Genomic DNA, 21,556 nt, shown 5'->3' on the forward strand with positions numbered 1-21,556 from the left:
CAACTTTTGGGGTCCAATTTCTCCTGTTACCCTTAGGAAAATAAAAAATTGGGGGCAAAAATATAATTTTGCGGAAAAAAATGTTTTTTTTTTTATTTTCACGCCCAGGCGTTATAAACTTCTGTGAAGCACTTGGGGGTTCAAAGTGCTCTCCACACATCTAGATAAGCTCCGTGGGGGGTCTAGTTTCCAAAATGGGGTCACTTGTGGGGAGTTTCAATAGTTTAGGTACATCAGGGGCTCTCCAAACGCACATGACACCCGCATACCAATCCATCAAAGTCTGCATTCCAAAACGTCACTACTTCCCTTCCGAGCCCCGACGTGTGCCCATACAGTAGTTTTCTCCCACATATGAGGTATCAGCGTACTCAGGACAAATTGGACAACAACTTTTGGGGTCCAATTTCTCCTGTTACCCTTGGGAAAATAAAAAAATGGGGACTAAAAGATCATGTTTGTGGAAAAAATACGATTTTTTTATTTTCACGCCCGGTCGTTATAAACTTCTGTGAAGCACTGGGGGGTTCAAAGTGCTCACCACACATCTAGATAAGTTCATTAGGGGGTCTAGTTTCCAAAATGGGGTCACTTGTGGGGGGTTTCCACTGTTTAGGTACATCAGGGGCTCTCCAAACGCACATGACACCCACAGACCAATCCATCAAAGTCTGCATTCCAAAATGTCACTACTTCCCTTCCGAGCCCCGACGTGTGCCCATACAGTAGTTTTCTCCCACATATGAGGTATCAGCGTACTCAGGACAAATTGGACAACAACTTTTGGGGTCCAATTTCTCCTGTTACCCTTGGGAAAATAAAAAAATGGGGACTAAAAGATCATGTTTGTGGAAAAAATACGATTTTTTTATTTTCACGCCCGGACGTTATAAACTTCAGTGAAGCACTGGGGGGTTCAAAGTGCTCACCACACATCTAGATAAGTTCCTTGGGGGGTCTAGTTTCCAAAATGGTGTCATTTGTGGGGGGTTTCTACTGTTTTGGTACATCAGGGGCTTTCCTAACGCGACATGGTGTCTGATCTCAATTCCAGCCAAAAACGTCAAATGGCGCTGCTTCCCTTCCGAGCTCTGCCATGCGCCCAAATAGTGGTTTATACCCACATGTGGGGTATCAGCGTACTCAGGATAAATTGCACAATATCTTTTAGGGTCCTGTTACTTTTGGAAAAATAAGAATTGAGGGTGAAAAGATCATTTTTGTGGAAAAAATATGAATTTTTAATTGTACTGCTGTACGTTATAAACTTCTGTGAAGCCCTTGGGGGTTCAAAGTGCTCACCACACATCTAGATAAGTTCCTTGGGGGGTCTAGTTTCCAAAATGGGGTCACTTGGGGGGTTTCCACTGTTTAGGTACATCAGGGGCTCTCCAAACGCGACATGGCGTCCGATCTGAATTCCAGCCAATTTTGCATTGAAAAAGTCAAACAGCGCTCCTTCCCTACTGAGGTCTGCCATGCGCCGAAACAGTGGTTCCCCCCCCACATATCAGGTATCAGCGTACTCAGGACAAATTGCACAATAACTTTTGCAGTCCAATTTCTCCTGTTACCCTTGGTAAAATAAAGAAAATTGAACCTGAAGTATTTTTTTTGTGAAAAAAAGTTAAATGTTCATATTTTTTTTTAATATTCAAAAAATTCCTGTGACGCACCTAAAGGGTTAATAAACTTCTTGAATGTGGTTTTAAGCACCTTAAGGGGTGCAGTTTTTAGAATGGTGTCACTTTTGGGTATTTTCTATCATATAGACCCCTCAAAGTGGCTTCAAATGTGAAGTGGTCCCTAAAAATAAAATGGTGTTGCAAAAATGAGAAATCACTGGTCAATTTTTAACCCTTATAACTTCCTAACAAAAAAAAATTTGGGTTCCAAAATTGTGCTGATGTAAAGTAAACATGTGGGAAATGTTATGTATTAAGTTTTTTGTGTGCCGTATCGCTGTGATTTAAGGGCATAAAAATTCAAAGTTGGAAAATTGCGAAATTTTCAAAATTTTCGCCAAATTTCCGTTTTTTTCACAAATAAATGCAAGTTATTTGAATGCAATTTTACCACTACCATGAAGTACAATATGTCACGAGAAAACAATGTCAGAATCACCGGGATCCATGAAAGCGTTCCAGAGTTATGACCTCATAAAGGTACAGTGGTCAGAATTGTAAAAATTGGCCCGGGAGTTAACGTGCAAACCACCCTTGGTAGTGAAGGGGTTAACTTAACCGCTTTGTGACCACCAATAGTACATAAATGTCGGCGCTAGCAGGGCTTTGTGCAGCACTGACGTTTATCTACGGTCGGCGGTTTTGTGCTCATCAGGCCCCCATGTACCTTATAACGAGGGGATTCCAGCGCACAACGTATCCTGTGACCCTCGACCTCATTGAGACCTGGTTGGTTCAGGTCGTTATGACGTCAGCATCACACCAGGCAACGAGACAAATCACTAGGAAAGTTTGTTGTAGCAGCGAACTTTCCCGGGCAATCTGCATCATAAAAACACTGTTTCTCCTCAGATCTCCTGTCAGTGAGAGATTAGAGGAGAAACAGTGTTACAAGTGCTGCTGGCACCAGCTGTGTCAGTCAGCGATTGTGCTATAAAGTAAAAAAACAACTAAGGCAGGTTAGGGTTAGTGCTATAGTTAGGGTTAAAGTTAGGGTTACTGTTGGGCTAAAGTTAGGGTTTATTCTAAAGTTAGGGGTAGGTGTTGTGAATTCTCTTACTTCTGGGTCAGGGCTCCCTCTGGTGGTTACTGGAGGTAGTGGAGCTGGCCGGATTGACAGAGGTCTGCCACCTGATGATGATGACGATTGGAGATCTGGGGTTACTGATTGGAGTATTTAAGTCAGCAGACTTCCTTCAATCCCTGGTGATGATTGCTTTCCTGTGCATTCTGAGGTCTGACGTCTCCTGCCCTGATCCTACAATGTTCAGCTAAGTTGTTCATATGCTAATCCTTTGCATCTGATCTGGTTTTGTCTCTTTCTGCTTGTTGTGAGGGTTCAGCTTGCTCCCTGCTGGGGGCTGTAAGAGACCACCGCTCCATATGTTACAGCTTGTGTCAGTTTGTTCAGTCCCCTGTTATATTAGTCTATTTTGCTTTGCTTCCAGTTCATACCAGAATGCTGATATAGTGGGGGCGAGGTTGTGAGACCTCAGTGTTTTTTTGTACATCAGACATGTTGGATTTTTCAGGGTTTTGCGTGATTGCAGTGTCTTTCCTTTCCTATCCTATCTAGTCAGCTTGGGCCCCATCATTTGCTCAGTCTATTTTCTGCCTGTGTTTTTGTTTCATCTTGTCTCACCGACAATATATGTTTGGGGGCTATCTATTCCTTTGGGGTCTACTCCAGAGCAGTTTAGATTTCACGTTTCTTGCTTTAGGCTTAGCTAGCTCTCCGGCTGTGCCAAGGCATCAAGGGTATTGTAGGTACGCTCCACGGCTGCTGTTAGTTGTGTTGTTAGGACTAGCGGTCTGCAATCCGCTAAGTGACCAACCTTTCTGGTTTTCTGGTGGCCTAGCCTATTCCTGCCATCCTCCTCGGTGACCTGTTTATAACAGGTAGGCTAAAGAATTAGGCTTTTCTCAATTGTCTCCCCAATAATTAGGTCACGTCAGTCACGTCGTAGTTTTCTATTTACGGAAAAAAAATAAAAACGAATAAAATGGCCCGCCAGTATTATAGTGCAGAGGAGGCTTATGCACTTTTATGTTCTGACAGTGAAGAAAGTGCAGTGTCGGATGGCGAGGGCTTTATTAGCAGCCACAGTGATAGCTCAGAAATGAGCAGTGATTCTGGTCCATCCTCACACACAAGGACCAGTACAACAAGGACAAATAGCGCTTCTGGAGAAATGTCTCCAACTCAGGGAACAATGCTCAGTACTAGCGTTGTCCCTAGTGCTCGCGAAATGGCGCACACCAATGTCCAAGGGGCTTTGCCTCTTGATGTAGCATTTCTCAGAAGGGAGGCTTCGGATTCGGCTACTCCATTCATCCCTAATTTTAATGCCATTCCTGGTATAAATGTGGATGTGGAAAATTTTGGACCAATTAATTTTTTTAATTTGTTTATGACAGATAGCTTGCAAGAGCATATTGTCCTACAAATTTATATGCGTCCAAATTCATCAGCCAGAATCCACGATCCTATTATGCTAGGTCAAATTTATGGAACCAACTAATGTCCTAGAAATGAAAGCATTTTTAGGACTTATATTCGCTATGTGGCTTGTTAAAAAACGATCATTCAGTCCTATTTGTCCAACCGCCCTGTTCAAGCCACCCCTATGTTTTCTGCCATTCTTCCTAGGACCCGTTATGAAATGCTCATGAGATTTTGGCATTTTAACGTCAATAGTCAATGCCTGCCCAGAGATGTCCCAGAACATGACAGACTATTCAAAATCAGACCCATCATCGAAGACTTGACAGAAAAGTTCTTATAGCTCTACACCCCAACAGAAAACATTTCCATTGATGAGTCCCTTGTAAAATTCAAAGGAAGACTGCACCTCAAGCAATTTATTCCTTCTAAGAGGGCAAGGTTCGGAATAAAGCTCTATAAAATGTGCGAGAGTTCAACCGGATACACATCAGCTTTTCACATTTATGAGGGGAAAGACAGCCAACTAAACCCACCAGGATGCCCTACTTATCTGGGGACATCTGGAAAAATGGTTTTGATTGCCAGGAAAAGATCACTGAAAATCTTGTTTTTGAAAATGTTGTCCCCGCCAATCCTTTAGAATCTGATGTCAGAAGACTCACTGAGCGACATTTTATTGCACTCATCTCAGTAACTGAAACAAGAAAGAACCCCCAGAGAAGATGTCGTGTATGTTCCAAGAGAGGAATGAGGCATGATACCCGCTATTATTACCCACAATGCCCATCATTGCCAGCCTTATGCCTCCATGACAGCTTTCAAAATAGTACACTATAGGAACAAAAAAGCACAAATAGGGTCTTATCTGGGTTAATAATAAATATAAAAGAAATCCACTCACCTATTGCAGGAGAGATCAGGCACGTACGATTAGTAGTCAGCTGCTGCACGTCCAAAGGTCAAACAAGTGACCGCTGATATATCAATTCTTATGGAACTAATTTATGGACTTCCATGCACTGCTTGACAAAATACAGGAGGTGGCTCTTTTACTTAAAAACACCTGAAGGGGGTGACAGGTTCCTTTTAACAATTTCCGGGGTAGGTCTCCAGAGACACAAATTGGGCACAATATATTGGGCACTACAATGACTTTTTTGCAATTTTTGCTCTGAAACTTCTTCTATGAGTTTCTGGAAATCATCCATGTAGTGAAAATGGTCACTATATCCATAGATGAATTCCCAGAGGGGTGTCATTTCCAAAAAGGGTCACTTCAGGGGAAATTCTGGTGTTCTGGAACTTAGCGGCTCTCCAAAGTGCAACAACAGCAGAATCCCCCCCTGAAGTGACCCCATTTTGGAAATGACTCCCCTGTGGGAATTGGAAATGACACCCTTCTTCGAATTCATCTATGTTATGAATGGGTCACCGAGGAGGAAAGCGCAAAAGGCTATGCCACCAGAACACCAGAGAGGTTGGTCACTCAGCGGATTGCAGACCCCTGATCTTAACACAACTAGCAGTAGCCGTGGAGCGTTCCTACGATGCCCTAGACGCTTCGTCACAGCCGGAGGACTAACTAAGCCTAAAGACAGAAAGGTGAAATCTAAACTGCCCCAGAGCAGATCCCCAAAGGAATAGACAGCCCCCAAACATATATTGTCGGGGAGACAAGATGAGACACAGACAGAAAATAGACTGATCAAATGATGGGGCCCACACTGACTAGATAGGACAGGACAGAAAAGGCACTGTCTGCAATCACGCAAAAACCCTAAAAATTCCAACACGACTGAAGCACAAAAATACTGAGGTTAGCACAACCTCGCCCCCACTAAATATGCACTCAGGTGTGAAATGGCGGCTAGCAACAGGCTAAGGCTAGTTTCACACTAGAGCTTATTCGACGCAGCGCACGGCGCCGCTAAGCCCCGCCCCATCCGGTCATCACCGCCTACTATCGCACATGGATGCTTGCGATCTGCGCACCCTATGTTTAGCTTTTAACCCTTATAACTTCCTAAGGAAAAAAATTTTGTTTCCAAAATTGTGCTGATATATATATATAGTTGATATAGATACTACTGTGCAGGCGCCGCCATCGCCGGTGACATTGTGCTGGATGTAATTTTTTTTCTAAGCCTCACAATGACCACAATATTATAGGCATTATCACCAATAAATTATCACCAATAATATCAATGCTATTATATGCATTATGTAATAATGGGGGCAGGTCAGTGAGGGATCAGCGACCTGTCATAAGCCAATACAGATGCATGCGAGTATTATTTCTTCTCTTAACCCCCCTTTTATAAAACAACTGAAAATATGTCTTATATTCTAGGTTCTTCAAAGTAGCCACCTTTTGCTTTGATTACTGCTTTGCACACTCTTGATGAGCTTCAAGAGGTAGTCACCGGAAATGGTTTTCACTTCACAGGTGTGGCCTGTCAGGTTTAATAAGTGGGATTTCTTGCCTTATAAATGGGGTTGGGACCATCAGTTGTGTTGTGCAGAAGTCTGGTGGATACACAGCTGATAGTCCTACTGAATAGACTGTTAGAATTTGTATTATGGCAAGAAAAAAGCAGTAAAGAAAAACGAGTGGCCATCATTCCTTTAAGAAATGAAGGTTAGTCAGTCTGAAAAATTGGGAAAACTTTGAAAGTGTCCCCAAGTGCATTGGCAAAAACCATCAAGCGCTACAAAGAAACTGGCTCACATGAGGACCGCCCCAGGAAAGGAAGACCAAGAGTCACCTCTGCTGCGGAGGATAAGTTCATCCGAGTCACCAGCCTCAGAAATCGCAGGTTAACAGCAGCTCAGATTAGAGACCAGGTCAATGCCACACAGAGTTCTAGCAGCAGACACATCTCTACAACTGTTAAGAGGAGACTTTGTGCAGCAGGCCTTCATGGTAAAATAGCTGCTAGGAAACCACTGCTAAGGACAGGCAACAAGCAGAAGAGACTTGTTTGGGCTAAGAACACAAGGAATGGACATTAGACCAGTGGAAATCTGTGCTTTGGTCTGATGAGTCCAAATTTGAGATCTTTGGTTCCAACCACCGTGTCTTTGTACGACGCAGAAAAGGTGAACGGATGGACTCTACATGCCTGGTTCCTACCGTGAAGCATGGAGGAGGTGTGATGGTGTGGGGGTGCTTTGCTGGTGACACTGTTGGGGATTTATTCAAAATTGAAGGCATACTGAACCAGCATGGCTACCACAGCATCTTGCAGCGGCATGCTATACCATCCGGTTTGTGTTTAGTTGGACCATCATTTATTTTTCAACAGGACAATGGCCTCAAACGCACCTCCAGGCTGTGTAAGGGCTATTTGACCAAGAAGGAGAGTGATGGGGTGCTACGCCAGATGACCTGGCCTCCACAGTCACCAGACCTGAACCCAATCGAGATGGTTTGGGGTGAGCTGGACCACAGAGTGAAGGCCAAAGGGCCAACAAGTGCTAAGCATCTCTGGGAACTCCTTCAAGACTGTTGGAAGACCATTTCTGGTGACTACCACTTGAAGCTCATCAAGAGAATGCCTAGAGTGTGCAAAGCAATAATCAAAGCAAAAAGTGTCTACTTTGAAGAATCTAGAATATGACATATTTTCTGTTGTTTCACACTTTAATTATATAATTCCACATGTGTTAATTCATTGTTTTGATGCCTTCAGAATGAATCTGCAATTTTCATAGTCATGAAAATAAAGAAAACTCTTTGAATGAGGAGGTGTGTCCAAACTTTGGTCTGTACCGTATACATGTATACAGTGTATTACATATTTACAATTTATTAGTTTTTTGTGTTATAAAGTTGTATTCCAATAAATAGATATTATGTTCTATCTACATATCTTGATTATTGGATCATAGAAATGATTAAATGTCTGTTGTTCACATTGTACAACAATAAATTTTTCACTTAAATATAAGCAATATATGTGGGAGTTGGAGTCGGTGTAAGGGAAATTGAGGAGTCGGAGTCGCAGGTTTGGCTTACCGACTCAACAGCCCTGCTGTTGTGAGTTAATTTTCCCCTTCACCATTGAGGTCTGATGAACTCCCTCTTCTGTGAAGGAAGGTAGTGAGGCTGATTACCAAGCACCTGAGCAGGATGATGATGACTGGGTGGCTGGAATTGCTGACTGGATATAAGGCAGCCGACGTCCTTCTGCCTTGCTAGTGATTTCTCAGAGGGATTCTAGGAGACCAGTCTGATTCCTGCTCCTCAAAAGTTAAGTTTTCTGCTCTGCTTTTTGCATTTGTGTTTTGGTTTTGTTTTGCCTTGTTTTTCTGGAATTCTGCCATTCCCTGCTGGGGTGAGCTGAATTCCTTTTTGCTCTGTCTTCAGAAAATACCTGAGTACTGATATAGTCTTTTGAAGCCTAGCGTCTTCAGGGCTTTTTTCCCTATCAGTCTGTTGGCTCTTGTTTTGATAGGGTTTTGGTGGATTGCAGACAGCAGCTTTTCTATCCTGTCCTATTTAGTTAGCTTGGGCCCTATCATTTGCTCAGCCTATCTTTCTATCTGTGTGAGTGTTTTTTCATCTTGCTTCACCGTCATTATATGTTGGGGGCTGCCTATTGCTTTGGGGTCTGCTCTGGGGCAGTTTAGATTTCCCTTTCTGTCTTTAAGTTATTTAGTTCTCCGGCTGTGATAGAGGGGTCTAGGGCACCGTAGGAACCCCCCACAGCTACTGCTAGTTGTTGTTGATAGGTTCAGGGGTCTGCAATCCGATAGCTGCCAACTTCTCTGGTTTTCTGGACTTAGCTAGTATTTCTGTTTTTGCCTCCTACGGTGACTCATTCATAACACCCTGCTATGAACATAAAAAAGGCTTCTCCCCTATGTGACGTCTCTGATATTTATTAACAGTTGATTTCCAAGTAAAATATTTCCCACATTAAGAAAATGAAAAAGGCTTCTACTCTGTGTGACTGCTCCGATGTCTAACAAGAAGAGCTTTCCGTTTAGAACATTTCCCACATTCTGAACATGAATATGGCTTCTCTCCTGTGTGAGCTCTCTGGTGGCTAACAAAATGTGATTTACGTGCAAAACATTTCCCACATTCTGAACATGAAAAAGGCTTTTCGCCTGTGTGAATTCTTTGGTGTTTAACAAGATTCCCTTTATGGTTAAAACATTTCCCACATTCTGAGCAGGAAAAAGGCTTCTCCCCTGTGTGAGTTCTATGGTGATTAACCAAATCTGATTTCCGGTTAAAACGTTTCCCACATTCTGTACATGAAAAAGGCTTCTCTCCTGTGTGGGTTCTTTGGTGATCATCAAGATTCCCTTTCTGGTTAAAACATTTCCCACATTCTGAACAGGAAAAAGGCTTCTCTCCTGTGTGAGTTCTATGGTGAGTAACAAGCAGTGATTTATGTGCAAAACATTTCGCACATTCTGAACAGGAAAATGACTTCTTTGCTTTAGGAGCAGTTTGTTTTTTATTGCCCCTTTTTTTACTTTGATTTTCCTTAGTAGTCAGTAATGAATCAGAAGATGGGACCTGTTTCATAGGATCAGATGACAGATCTTTGCTGTGAATGGATGATGATATATCTGGAGTAATAGCAATCACTTCAGTTGTAGCTTGTAGGATCTCAAGATCATCCGATTTAAAAGTTGAATATGTCAGCTGTCCCTCTGATCTCCTGGTACAGTCATCTGCTAAGATAAAAACAATTATTACTTATTAATAAAATATCCTTGAGTTTTATATTTTTGAACATTTCTACTTAAACTGTCCATAAAAATGGCAAGCTATGTAAAAACTTTAATTATTTATCAAGACAATGACAGTTCACAGTCTAATAGAAAACCTTGTTGGATGAACCAGTAGTGTGCGGTGTTCAACTGTTTGTTCATTCTGCCTCCCAAATATCAAATAAAAAGAAACCAATCAATGTTATGTAGGCGAAAATAATACCAATTCTCATCTCACAAAAACAAGTCCCCACTCAGGTCCATCATCTGTCAGTGGAAAAACAGAGGTTCCCACACTATTAGTGGCCCAAAGGCTGTTGAAAAGCAACAAGGTTTCTATAAACCAATCCAGCAAAATCCGCTCTCACTTCGGAGTCTTGCAGTGTGCGCCAACAACTTTTAGGATCCCTGTATTCAGCAATATTATAGTGAGAAGAACCCACTTAATTTTTGGTGTGTGTCTCCTGGAGCACAATCTGGGCACTATGTGCTGGGTAAGAAAATGGCAAATGTGTAATTTTCACACTCCAACATCCACTGCGTGTTAATTTCCAGAAAGAGGCTGTGGAGTCAAAATATGCACTCCTCCTACACACGTGGTCAAAATTGTTGGAACCCCTCGTTTACTGACAGATAAACCCACAATGGTCACAGAAATAACTTGAAGCAAATGAAAGTCAGATATTGCTTTTCAACCATGCTTCCACAGTACTTTAAAAAAAATAAAACTCATGAATTAGGCCTGGACAGAAATTATGGTGCCTTTAACTTAACCGCTTTGTGACCACCAATAGTACATAAATGTCGGCGCTAGCAGGGCTTTGTGCAGCACTGACTTTTATCTACGGTCGGCGGTTTTGTGCTCATCAGGCCCCCATGTACCTTATAACGAGGGGATTCCAGCGCACAACGTATCCTGTGACCCTCGACCTCATTGAGACCTGGTTGGTTCAGGTCCTTATGATGTCAGCATCACACCAGGCAACGAGACAAATCACTAGGAAAGTTTGTTGTAGCAGCGAACTTTCCCGGGCAATCTGCATCATAAAAACACTGTTTCTCCTCAGATCTCCTGTCAGTGAGAGATTAGAGGAGAAACAGTGTTACAAGTGCTGCTGGCACCAGCTGTGTCAGTCAGCGATTGTGCTATAAAGTAAAAAAACAACTAAGGCAGGTTAGGGTTAGTGCTATAGTTAGGGTTAAAAATGACAAAAATCTTGGCACTCAATATGTGAAATATTCAGACACTTTTATTTTGTGCATCCAGACAGAAAGGTTTAAACGTTTTCAGTCCAGCATAGGACCTTCATCAGAAAAATCTCGTTTACTGAAATAAATAAATCCTTCCAATGGTAGCCAAAAGAAGGACAAAGTAGAGAGCCTGGATGGCCAGTGGAAATGTTAAATGGCTGGCGTCTGGAAAGCGTATGTGGACTGAGCCGTCCAAAATTAGAACAGGCAGCTGTACAGCGTAGGGCTTCAGAAAAAGGACCTCTAGGGTCACTAAAATAAGGAGTGAAGACAGCACTGATAGCAGTGGTTATACAACCTCTAGAATTGAATTGCACTGGTGAAGCTCTGGTCCGTGGTCTGGCTGCCCTGTGTGTAAGACTGAAAACGTTTAAACCTTTCTGTCTGGATGCACAAAATAAAAGTGTCTGAATATTTCACATATTGAGTGCCAAGATTTTTGTCATTTTTGATTGATGGGTTGGATACCCGACTTGAGCACCAACAACCAAACTATTCCTGAGTGCCGTGCTCTCTTTATAGGATAGTTAGGGTTAAAGTTAGGGTTACTGTTGGGCTAAAGTTAGGGTTTATTCTAAAGTTAGGGGTAGGTATTGTGAATTCTCTTACTTCTGGGTCAGGGCTCCCTCTGGTGGTTACTGGAGGTAGTGGAGCTGGCCGGATTGACAGAGGTCTGCCACCTGATGATGATGACGATTGGAGATCTGGGGTTACTGATTAGAGTATTTAAGTCAGCAGACTTCCTTCAATCCCGGGTGATGATTGCTTTCCTGTGCATTCTGAGGTCTGATGTCTCCTGCCCTGATCCTGCAATGTTCAGCTAAGTTGTTCATGTGCTAATCCTTTGCATCTGATCTGGTTTTGTCTCTTTCTGCTTGTTGTGAGGGTTCAGCTTGCTCCCTGCTGGGGGCTGTAAGAGACCACCGCTCCATATGTTACAGCTTGTGTCAGTTTGTTCAATCCCCTGTTATATTAGTCTCTTTTGCTTTGCTTCCAGTTCATATCAGAAAGCTGATATAGTGGGGGCGAGGTCGTGAGACCTCAGTGTTTTTTTGTACATCAGACATGTTGGATTTTTCAGGGTTTTTTGCGTGATTGCAGACAGTGTCTTTCCTTTCCTATCCTATCTAGCCAGCTTGGGCCCCATTATTTGCTCAGTCTATTTTCTGCCTGCGTTTGTGTTTTATCTTGTCTCACCGACGATATATGTTTGGGGGCTATCTATTCCTTTGGGGTCTACTCCAGGGCAGTTTAGATTTCACCTTTCTTGCTTTAGGCTTTGCTAGCTCTCCGGCTGTGCCAAGGCATCAAGGGTATCATAGGTACGCTCCACGGCTGCTGTTAGTTGTGTTGTTAGGACTAGGGATCTGCAATCCGCTAAGTGACCAACCTTTCTGGTTTTCTGGTGGCCTAGCCTATTCCTGCCATCCTCCTCGGTGACCTGTTCATAACAGGTAGGCTAAAGAATTAGGCTTTTCTCAATTGTCTCCCCAATAATTAGGTCACATCAGTCACGTCGTAGTTTTCTACTTACGGGAAAAAAAATAAAAACGAATAAAATGGCCCGTCAGTTTTATAGTGCAGAGGAGGCTTATGCACTTTTATGTTCTGACAGTGAAGAAAGTGCAGTGTCAGATGGCGATGAGGATGGCGAGGGCTTTATTAGCAGCCACAGTGATAGCTCAGAAATGAGCAGTGATTCTGGTCCATCCTCACACACAAGGACCAGTACAACAAGAAGGACAAATAGCGCTTCTGGAGAAATGTCACCAACTCAGGGAACAATGCCCAGTACTAGCGTTGTCCCTAGTGCTCGCGAATTGGCGCACACCAATGTCCAAGGGGCTTTGCCTCTTGATGTAGCATTTCTCAGAAGGGAGGCTTCGGATTCGGCTACTCCATTCATCCCTAATTTTAATGCCACTCCTGGTATAAATGTGGAGGTGGAAAATTTTGGACCAATTAATTTTTTTAATTTGTTTATGACAGATAGCTTGCAAGAGCATATTGTCCTACAAATTTATATGCGTCCAAATTCATCAGCCAGAATCCACGATCCTATTATGCTAGGTCAAATTTATGGTACCAACTAATATCCTAGAAATTAAAACATTTTTAGGACTTACATTCGCTATGGGGCTTGTTAAAAAACGATCATTCAGTCCTATTTGTCCAACCGCCCTGTTCAAGCCACCCCTATGTTTTCTGCCATTCTTCCTAGGACCCGTTATGAAATGCTCATGAGATTTTGGCATTTTAACGTCAATAGTCAATGCCTGCCCAGAGATGTCCCAGAACATGACAGACTATTCAAAATCAGACCCATCATCGAAGACTTGACAGAAAAGTTCTTATAGCTCTACACCCCAACAGAAAACATTTCCATTGATGAGTCCCTTGTAAAATTCAAAGGAAGACTGCACCTCAAGCAATTTATTCCTTCTAAGAGGGCAAGGTTCGGAATAAAGCTCTATAAAATGTGCGAGAGTTCAACCGGATACACATCAGCATTTCACATTTATGAGGGGAAAGACAGCCAACTAAACCCACCAGGATGCCCTACTTATCTGGGGACATCTGGAAAAATGGTTTTGATTACCAGGAAAAGATCACTGAAAATCTTGTTTTTGAAAATGTTGTCCCTGCCAATCCTTTAGAATCTGATGTCAGAAGACTCACTGAGCGACATTTTATTGCACTCATCTCAGTAACTGAAACAAGAAAGAACACCCAGAGAAGATGATGTGTATGTTCCAAGAGACGAATGAGGCATGATACTTGCTATTACCCACAATGCCCATCATTGCCAGCCTTATGCCTCCATGACAGCTTTCAATATAGTACACTATAGGAACAAAAAAGCACAAATAGGGTCTTATCTGGGTTAATAATAAATATAAAAGAAATCCACTCACCTATTGCAGGAGAGATCAGGCATGTATGATTAGTAGTCAGCTGCTGCACATCTAAAAGGTCAAACAAGTGACCGCTGATATATCAATTCTTATGGAACTAATTTATGGACTTCCATGCACTGCTTGACAAAATACAGGAGGTGGCTCTTTTACTTAAAAACGCCTGAGAGGGGTGACAGGTTCCTTTTAACATTTTCCGGGGGTAGGTCTCCAGAGACACAAATTGGGCACAATATATTGGGCACTACAATGACATTTTTGCAATTTTTGCTCTGAAACTTCTTCTAAGAGTTTCTGGAAATCATCCATGTAGTGAAAATGGTCACTATATCCATAGATGAATTCCCAGAGGGGTGTCATTTCCAAAAAGGATCACTTCAGGGGAAATTCTGGTGTTCTGGCACTTAGAGGCTCTCCAAAGGGCAACAACAGCAGAATCCCCCCTGAAGTGACCCCATTTTGGAAATGACACCCCTCTGGGAATTGGAAATGACACCCTTCCTCGAATTTATCTGTTATGAATGGGTCACCGAGGAGGAAAGCGCAAAAGGCTATGCCACCAGAACACCAGAAAGGTTGGTCACTCAGCGGATTGCAGACCCCTGATCTTAACAACACAACTAGCAGTAGCCGTGGAGCGTTCCTACGATGCCCTAGACGCCTCGTCACAGCCGGAGGACTAACTAAGCCTAAAGACAGAAAGGTGAAATCTAAACTGCCCCAGAGCAGATCCCCAAAGGAATAGACAGCCCCCAAACATATATTGTCGGGGAGACAAGATGAGACACAGACAGAAAATAGACTGATCAAATGATGGGGCCCACACTGACTAGATAGGATAGGACAGAAAAGGCACTGTCTGCAATCACGCAAAAACCCTACAAATTCCAACATGACTGAAGCACAAAAATACTGAGGTTAGCACAACCTCGCCCCCACTAAATCAGCACTCAGGTGTTAAATGGAGGCTAGCAACAGGCTAATACAGCAGGTGACTGAGCAAACAAACACAAGATACAAAAATACAGGGCAGGAGCCAGAAGCCCCAGGGGGAGCCAGCTGACTCCTGACAGCAAGGCAAAATCAGATGCAAAGGATTTAGCAAATGACACTTAGCTGGAAAGTGCAGGATCAGGCAGGAGACAGATATCCTCACTATGCACAGACAGGAGTATCCCCGGCAGCCACTGAGAGAAGTCTGCTCGCTTATGTACTCCCAGTCTCTACCCCCACTTCTCCAATCATCCTCTGCAGCTGTTGGATTAACATCAAATTGACCAGCTCCACTACCAGCAGTATCCACCAGAGGGAGCCCTGCCTCAAAAGTAAGATTAAGAGAGTTCACAACACATCTATGTACACCCATAGTTTTACCTATGTTGACCATATACTTATCTACCTATTTTCCATTGTAAAATCTGGGCTTAAAACAACATTTTAGCGGTAAAAATGTACCATATTTTTCGGACTATAAGACGCACTTTTTCCCAAAAATTTTTTAGAGTCGGAATATACTTACAAATGCTGCGGCGCATCGCAGCAATGGAGCTGTGGGGACTCCGGCTTTGACAAAATGGTGGCGGAGGCCCCTCGCAGCACAGAGCACTGCCGCCCCAGCACAGAGCATTGCCGCCGCACCAGCACAGAGCGCTGCCGCCGCACCAGCCTTGACCACCGAACGTCTGTGACCACTCATGCACCTTTGCTGATCCCTCCCAGTAAGCTGAATTCAGACTCTCCAAACGCGACATGGCAACCGCTAATTATTCCAGCAAATTTTACATTCAAAAAGTCAAATGGTGCGCTTTCCCTTCTGAGCTCTGCCGTGCGCACACACAGTAGATTTCCCCCAAATATGGGGTATCAGCATGCTCAGGAGAAATTTCAAAACAAAACGTATCATCCATTTTCTCCTGTTACCCTTGCAAAAGTAAAAAAAAAATTAGGTCTACATGAAAATTTTTGTGAAAGAAAAGTAAATGTTTATTTTTTCCTTACACATTCCAATCATTCCTGTGAAGCACCTGAAGGGTTAAGAAACTTCTTGAATGTGATTTTGAGTACCTTTAGGGGTGCAGTTTTTACAATGGTGTCACTTTTGGGTATTTCCTGTCATACTGACCCCCCCAAACTCACTTCAAAGGTGAGGTGGTCCCTAAAAAAAATGGTTTTGTAAATTTTGTTGTAAAAATGAGAAATCGCTGTTTAGCTTTTAACCCTTATAACTTCCTAAGGAAAAAAAATTTGTTTCCAAAATTGTGCTGATATATATATAGTTGATATAGATGCTACTGTGCAGGCGCCGCCATCGCCGGTGACATTTTGCTGGATGTAATTTTTTTTATAAGCCCAACAATAGCCACAATATTATAGGCATGTACATATTTTAATTGTCTCCCATTGTAAGATCTTTTTATATCTCTGTAAACAGTGCCTACTTTTTGGAGTAAATATAAAATTTATTAGTTCCGTCTCCTTGTTCTGTGACGAATTCATGTGCCTATAAGCTAATTACGCTACTATTTGGGTTGGCTTCGGAACCCCTGTATTAATTTTAAATATTAATATAGAGAATCAGAAGTTGGTGGCAGCGGTGTGTTTTGGCTAGGTGGGTAGAGCTGGTAGTGACTGAGCGGGTTTTATAGGCAGATTGTGTAGCTGCGGCCAAAGCATTTATAATTCCCTCACTGCAAGTGGACCTAATAGCCATTGCACAACAAGAAGCCCGTCCGGCGACTTCCTAGGTGCAGTTCTCTGACTGACCTGAAGGTAAGGGGGGGCGCCTGCGAGCTCCAAAGTGGAACTGGAAAGTGGGATATACATAAATCTCGGCAGTTCGTGACATATTGTGGCAGCAGTGGGATATCTACAATAAACCCCTGCGGTAAATTGTTGGCAAGACAAGCTTGCTGCTTTCATCACATTGTTGACAGCAGTGGAATAACTAAGATAAGCCCCCCTGCACATGTGATAGCCGTGTGCGGTCAAAGGTCACACCACTGTCCCCTCCAACCTCCCTTATCTCTGCCGAGGAATTTGGCACACACTTCAAAAATAAGATCTACCAAACAAGCCAAGTCTTCATCATTCAACCAACACAACCCCTTTGTATACCAGACCACTGCCCAAACCCCATAACCTCCCTCTCCAACATCGCTGAAGGGGAGCTTAATTGTCTCTTCTCCAAATCGCACCTCACAACCTGTGCACTCGACCACATCCCATCCCCTCCCCAACTTCAACACCACACTTATCTCATCCCTAACCCACCTCTTCAACCTATCACTAACGTCTGGTACCTTCCCTTCTGCTTTCAAACATGCCACAATCACGCCTATCCTTTAAAAGCCAACCCTCGACCCAACCGCAATGTCCAGCTATCGTCCAATATCACTGCTCCCATTTGCTTCCAAACTCCAGGAGCAGCACGTCCACGCTGAACTTTCTTCCCATCTATCATCTAACTTGCTCTTTGACAATCTACAATCTTTATTTATGCCCCCATCACTCCACTGAGACAGCCCTGACCAAAATTACTAACAACCTAATTACAGCAAAATTAAATGGACAATACTCTCTACTCCTGCTTCTAGACCTGTCTTCTGCATTCGACACAGTTGACCACTGCCTCCTACTACATATCCTCTCCTCCTTTGGCATCAAAGACATCGCCCTATCCTGGATCTCCTCATGCCTTTCCAACCGCACATTCAGCGTCTCCCACTCCCACACTACCTTCCTCATCCCACCCTCTCTCTCTGTTGGAGTCCCCCAAGCCTCTGTTCTAGGACCCCTACTCTTCTTAATCTATACACTTGGCCTGGGGCAACTCAAAGTCCCACAGATTCCAGTACCACCTTTATGCCGATGACACTCAGATCTACCTTTCTGAGTGGGTACATTTTGGGTACAACATTTTGGCCCAGATGTCACCTCTCTGCTGTACAGAATCCCGGACTGTCTATCAGCCATATCCTCCATCTCCTCTCGCTTCCTCAAGCTCAATGTGGACAAATCTGAAGTCTTCTTTCCTCCATCTCACAGATCTTCCTTACCTGACCTATCACGATTAATGACATCACGCTTTCCCCAGTAACAGAAGTCTGCTGCCTCGGAGTAACCTTTGACTCTGCCCTGTGGTTCAAACCTCACATCCAAGCTCTTTCTACCTCCTCTTGCCTCCAGCTCAAAAATATTTCAAGAACCTGTCCTTTCCTCAACCTACTAAAATACTTGTGCATGACCTCATCTCCCGCCTCGACTACGGCAGAATTCTTTTCTGTGGTCTCCCTGCTAACACCCTCGCACCTCTCCAGTCCATCCTTAACTCTGCTGCCCGACTAATTAATCTCTCTCCTCGCTACTCCTCCACTTCTCCCCTCTGCAAATCTCTTCACTGGCTCCCACTCCCTCAGCGTATCCAGTTCAAATTACTAATACTGACCTACAAGGCCATCTATAACCTGTCTCCCCCATATGCCTCTGAACTAATCTCCCGATACCTTCCCTCACGTAATCTCTGGTCCTCCCAAGACCTCCTCACCTCCACAATTATTCGCTCCTCACCCAACTGCCTCCAAGACTTCTCCCGAACTGCCCCAATTCTCTAGAATTCTTTGCCCCAACAAGTCCAAATATCAACCACATTTGGATCCTTCAGACGGAACCTGAAAACCCACCTCTTCAAGAAAGCCTACAGCCTGCAATGACCCCGCTACCTCCTTCTCTCTCACCACTACCGGGGATATCACCTCAACCAACACCGGAACTGCTACGACCCACCAACCTACTGTCTCCTTACCCACCATCCTGTAGCATGTAAGCCCTAAAGGGCAGGGTGCTCTCTATCAATCTGTGATTGTTAGCTTGTTTACTGTGACATCTGCAATTTGTATGTAACCCCCTCTCATGTACAGCACCATGGAATCAATGGTGCTATATAAATAATAAAAAAAAATGTAATCAGAGCACCACATAAAGCCCCGCCCAGAGCATGAGAATCTCATTAACTGAAAACTACAAATACAGATTACACAACAGTAAACCAGAGTTGCATTCATTTATGGTGGCTCATTGGAGCTACTATGAATCCTGAGCAGAAGATTAGAGATAGTTTTGCTCCCCATTTCAGGAGAGATTGTGCAGTAATCTGAATTCCTTAGGATCAAAAACAATGTAATTGGTTGTAAGTTCTATAGAAAAGGGCTTTCAATGCCCAAAGTCATTTGAACAGTTTTGGGTGGAGGAGAATGTTGTGGTCTAGAGGCAAAATGGTGATCATGGTAATACGGCCGGACTACACCACCGATGAAGCAGCCAAAGCCAGTGACTGAGAGGAATCTGTGACTTCTCTGGATTCAGTGGTTACTACTCACCATTCATCACCCCTCACATATGTCTCTGTAGTATTAATATGGGTCAGATCTTCACCCTGAAACAAATATTGTAAAAGTCACCGACAGATGGAGAAGTCCCATCTATGATCAGCTCTAATCCTGCCATCTCCACCGTTCTCATCACACAAGTATAAAACATATAATACTGGTGGATAAAACAAGACTGAGCATAAGACCTTCACAGCCGTCTACACATCATAGGGGAGATCTCCTGACACCTTCTCTCCATCTACCTGATGATCCTGAGGAGCACTGGGATCTTCTTGGTTACAGTCCTGTGGAAGAAGAGGACGGGGACATCTCTCTGGTGTTGTCCTCTTACTAGATAGATCTGGAGGAAACACAGGGACTGAATTCATTCTCTACATACAGATAATTATAGGCCGTGTGTATTTAGTCCTGTCTATTACCTGGAGATGTGAGGGGCTGGGGAACCTCCATTATGACGTCCTTGTACAGATCTCTGTGTCCTTCTAAATACTCCCACTCCTCCATGGAGAAATAGACAGCGACATCCTGACACCTTATAGGAACCTGACACATACAATGATACCGTCATCCCCCGATCCCTTCATAGTGTTACTGTATAATGTCCCTGCATTCCCAGCAGTGTCACCTCTCCAGTCAGCAGCTCCATCATCTTGTAGGTGAGTTCTAGGATCTTCTGGTCATTGATGTCCACATGGATCAGGGGGAGAGGTGGAGGCCCCATGATTGGGCTCAGGGGTCTTTCACATCCCTCAGACACAGGGTCCTGACAGCGATCACTAGAGGTCTTCTTCACCACTGTGTAATCCTGGTTATGGAGAGACACATTAATAAATCTCACTCCAGACATTTCCAGAGTCCTCACCTCTCCAGTTCTGTCCATCTGTTATTCCCATAGATAAGAATGATGTAATGTGACGTCATCAGAATCTCTCACCTCTCCAGTGAGACGGAAGAGGATCTCTAGGGTGAGGTGTAGTATCCTCTCCGCCATCTTGTCTCTGTCCATATCCATCCTTGGTGGGTAAATCAGGAAAATTCTCTTTTGTAGAAGATCTTCACTGAGAGGATCCGATATTGTAGAGACCTGAATGAGAAGAAGATGATCCGATGTAACACCATAAGAATCCTGTGTAATAATACAATTACTGGAGATAATAAGGGAAACATATGAGGAGATTTATTATCTTACAGGGTTTAGTTTTCTTCCCTGACATCTACTAATAAAACCTATATATTTAGGCCACAGACAACAAGCAGTTTCCTCCTCGGAGTCGGCAGTTGAACACGTTCCTCATAGACTCATCTTCCATAACGCTAATTCTCGTCTCATTACCGACACTGGAATCGGCATTAGCAATACTGCAGGAGATATTCATTACACGCGACATGAGAAATAACTCCTTCATGATGAGGACAACATCTTCATCTTCTACTGCGGCTCTAGAAACAGATTTGGCCAGAGTCGGTCACTGACTCCATCCCCACCGGCCGTCTATATGAAGGTTTCCCGTCTTCCCCATACTGGAATCTTCTCTCACGTTAGATCTCAGCTCTGAGTCACACACAGAAGTTTGAGGCTTTTAGAAAAGATTTTTAGGTTCCACAATCACAACGGACAGAAATGATCTGATCCCAAAGTCTCCATGTACAGTGATTTATGGGGTTTATTTCTGGCCTTAGGCTTTCCTATATTACAAGAAAAACTCCAGAAAAAGCCGATATTAAAATGTTTCTACAGAAAATTGGCTCCAACAATTCTTGTAAAAATAAAAACATAAAAAAAGCAGAAGACACATTATATTTTAACAAGTGAAACTTTTTGGGCCCCATAACATAGATGTACACCGCAGGAACGGCACAGGAGCGTCTGCAACAAAACCCTGGCAGTTTAAAGGGAAGGTGCCAACAAAGCCGGATGTGGCGTTGGCGCGCGTTCCACTTGCCGGATGTGGCGTTGGCGTGCGTTCCACTTGCCGGATGTGGCATTGGCGCGCGTTCCACTTGCCGGATGTGGCATTGGCGTGCGTTCCACTTGCCGGAGATACAAGGCTGTGGACCGTGCGCCATCAAGCCAACTTGGTTTCATATTCTACTTCTATGCGGTTCAAGAAACCGGAAGTTATTTTGGCGTGTGTTCCACGT

The 21,556-nt window shown here is 43.5% G+C and overlaps 1 protein-coding gene across 1 annotated transcript; it reads right to left on the reverse strand.

Moving 5' to 3' along the window:
- Nucleotides 1-8,999: 8,999 nt before the first annotated feature.
- Nucleotides 9,000-19,737, reverse strand: LOC141075503 (uncharacterized). The gene is made up of 3 exons (XM_073562588.1): nucleotides 19,657-19,737; nucleotides 19,403-19,458; nucleotides 9,000-9,825 (listed from the first exon to the last, which is right to left on the reverse strand). Exons 2-3 carry the CDS (start codon nucleotides 19,407-19,409, stop codon nucleotides 9,074-9,076), a joined length of 759 nt encoding a protein of 252 aa, XP_073418689.1. The 5' UTR covers nucleotides 19,410-19,458; nucleotides 19,657-19,737; the 3' UTR covers nucleotides 9,000-9,073.
- Nucleotides 19,738-21,556: the final 1,819 nt, after the last annotated feature.

The sequence above is a fragment of the Dendrobates tinctorius genome, unplaced genomic scaffold (genome assembly GCF_039654945.1).
Source record: "Dendrobates tinctorius isolate UK_male_01 unplaced genomic scaffold, ASM3965494v1 ptg000358l, whole genome shotgun sequence".
NCBI lineage: Eukaryota > Metazoa > Chordata > Amphibia > Anura > Dendrobatidae > Dendrobates > Dendrobates tinctorius.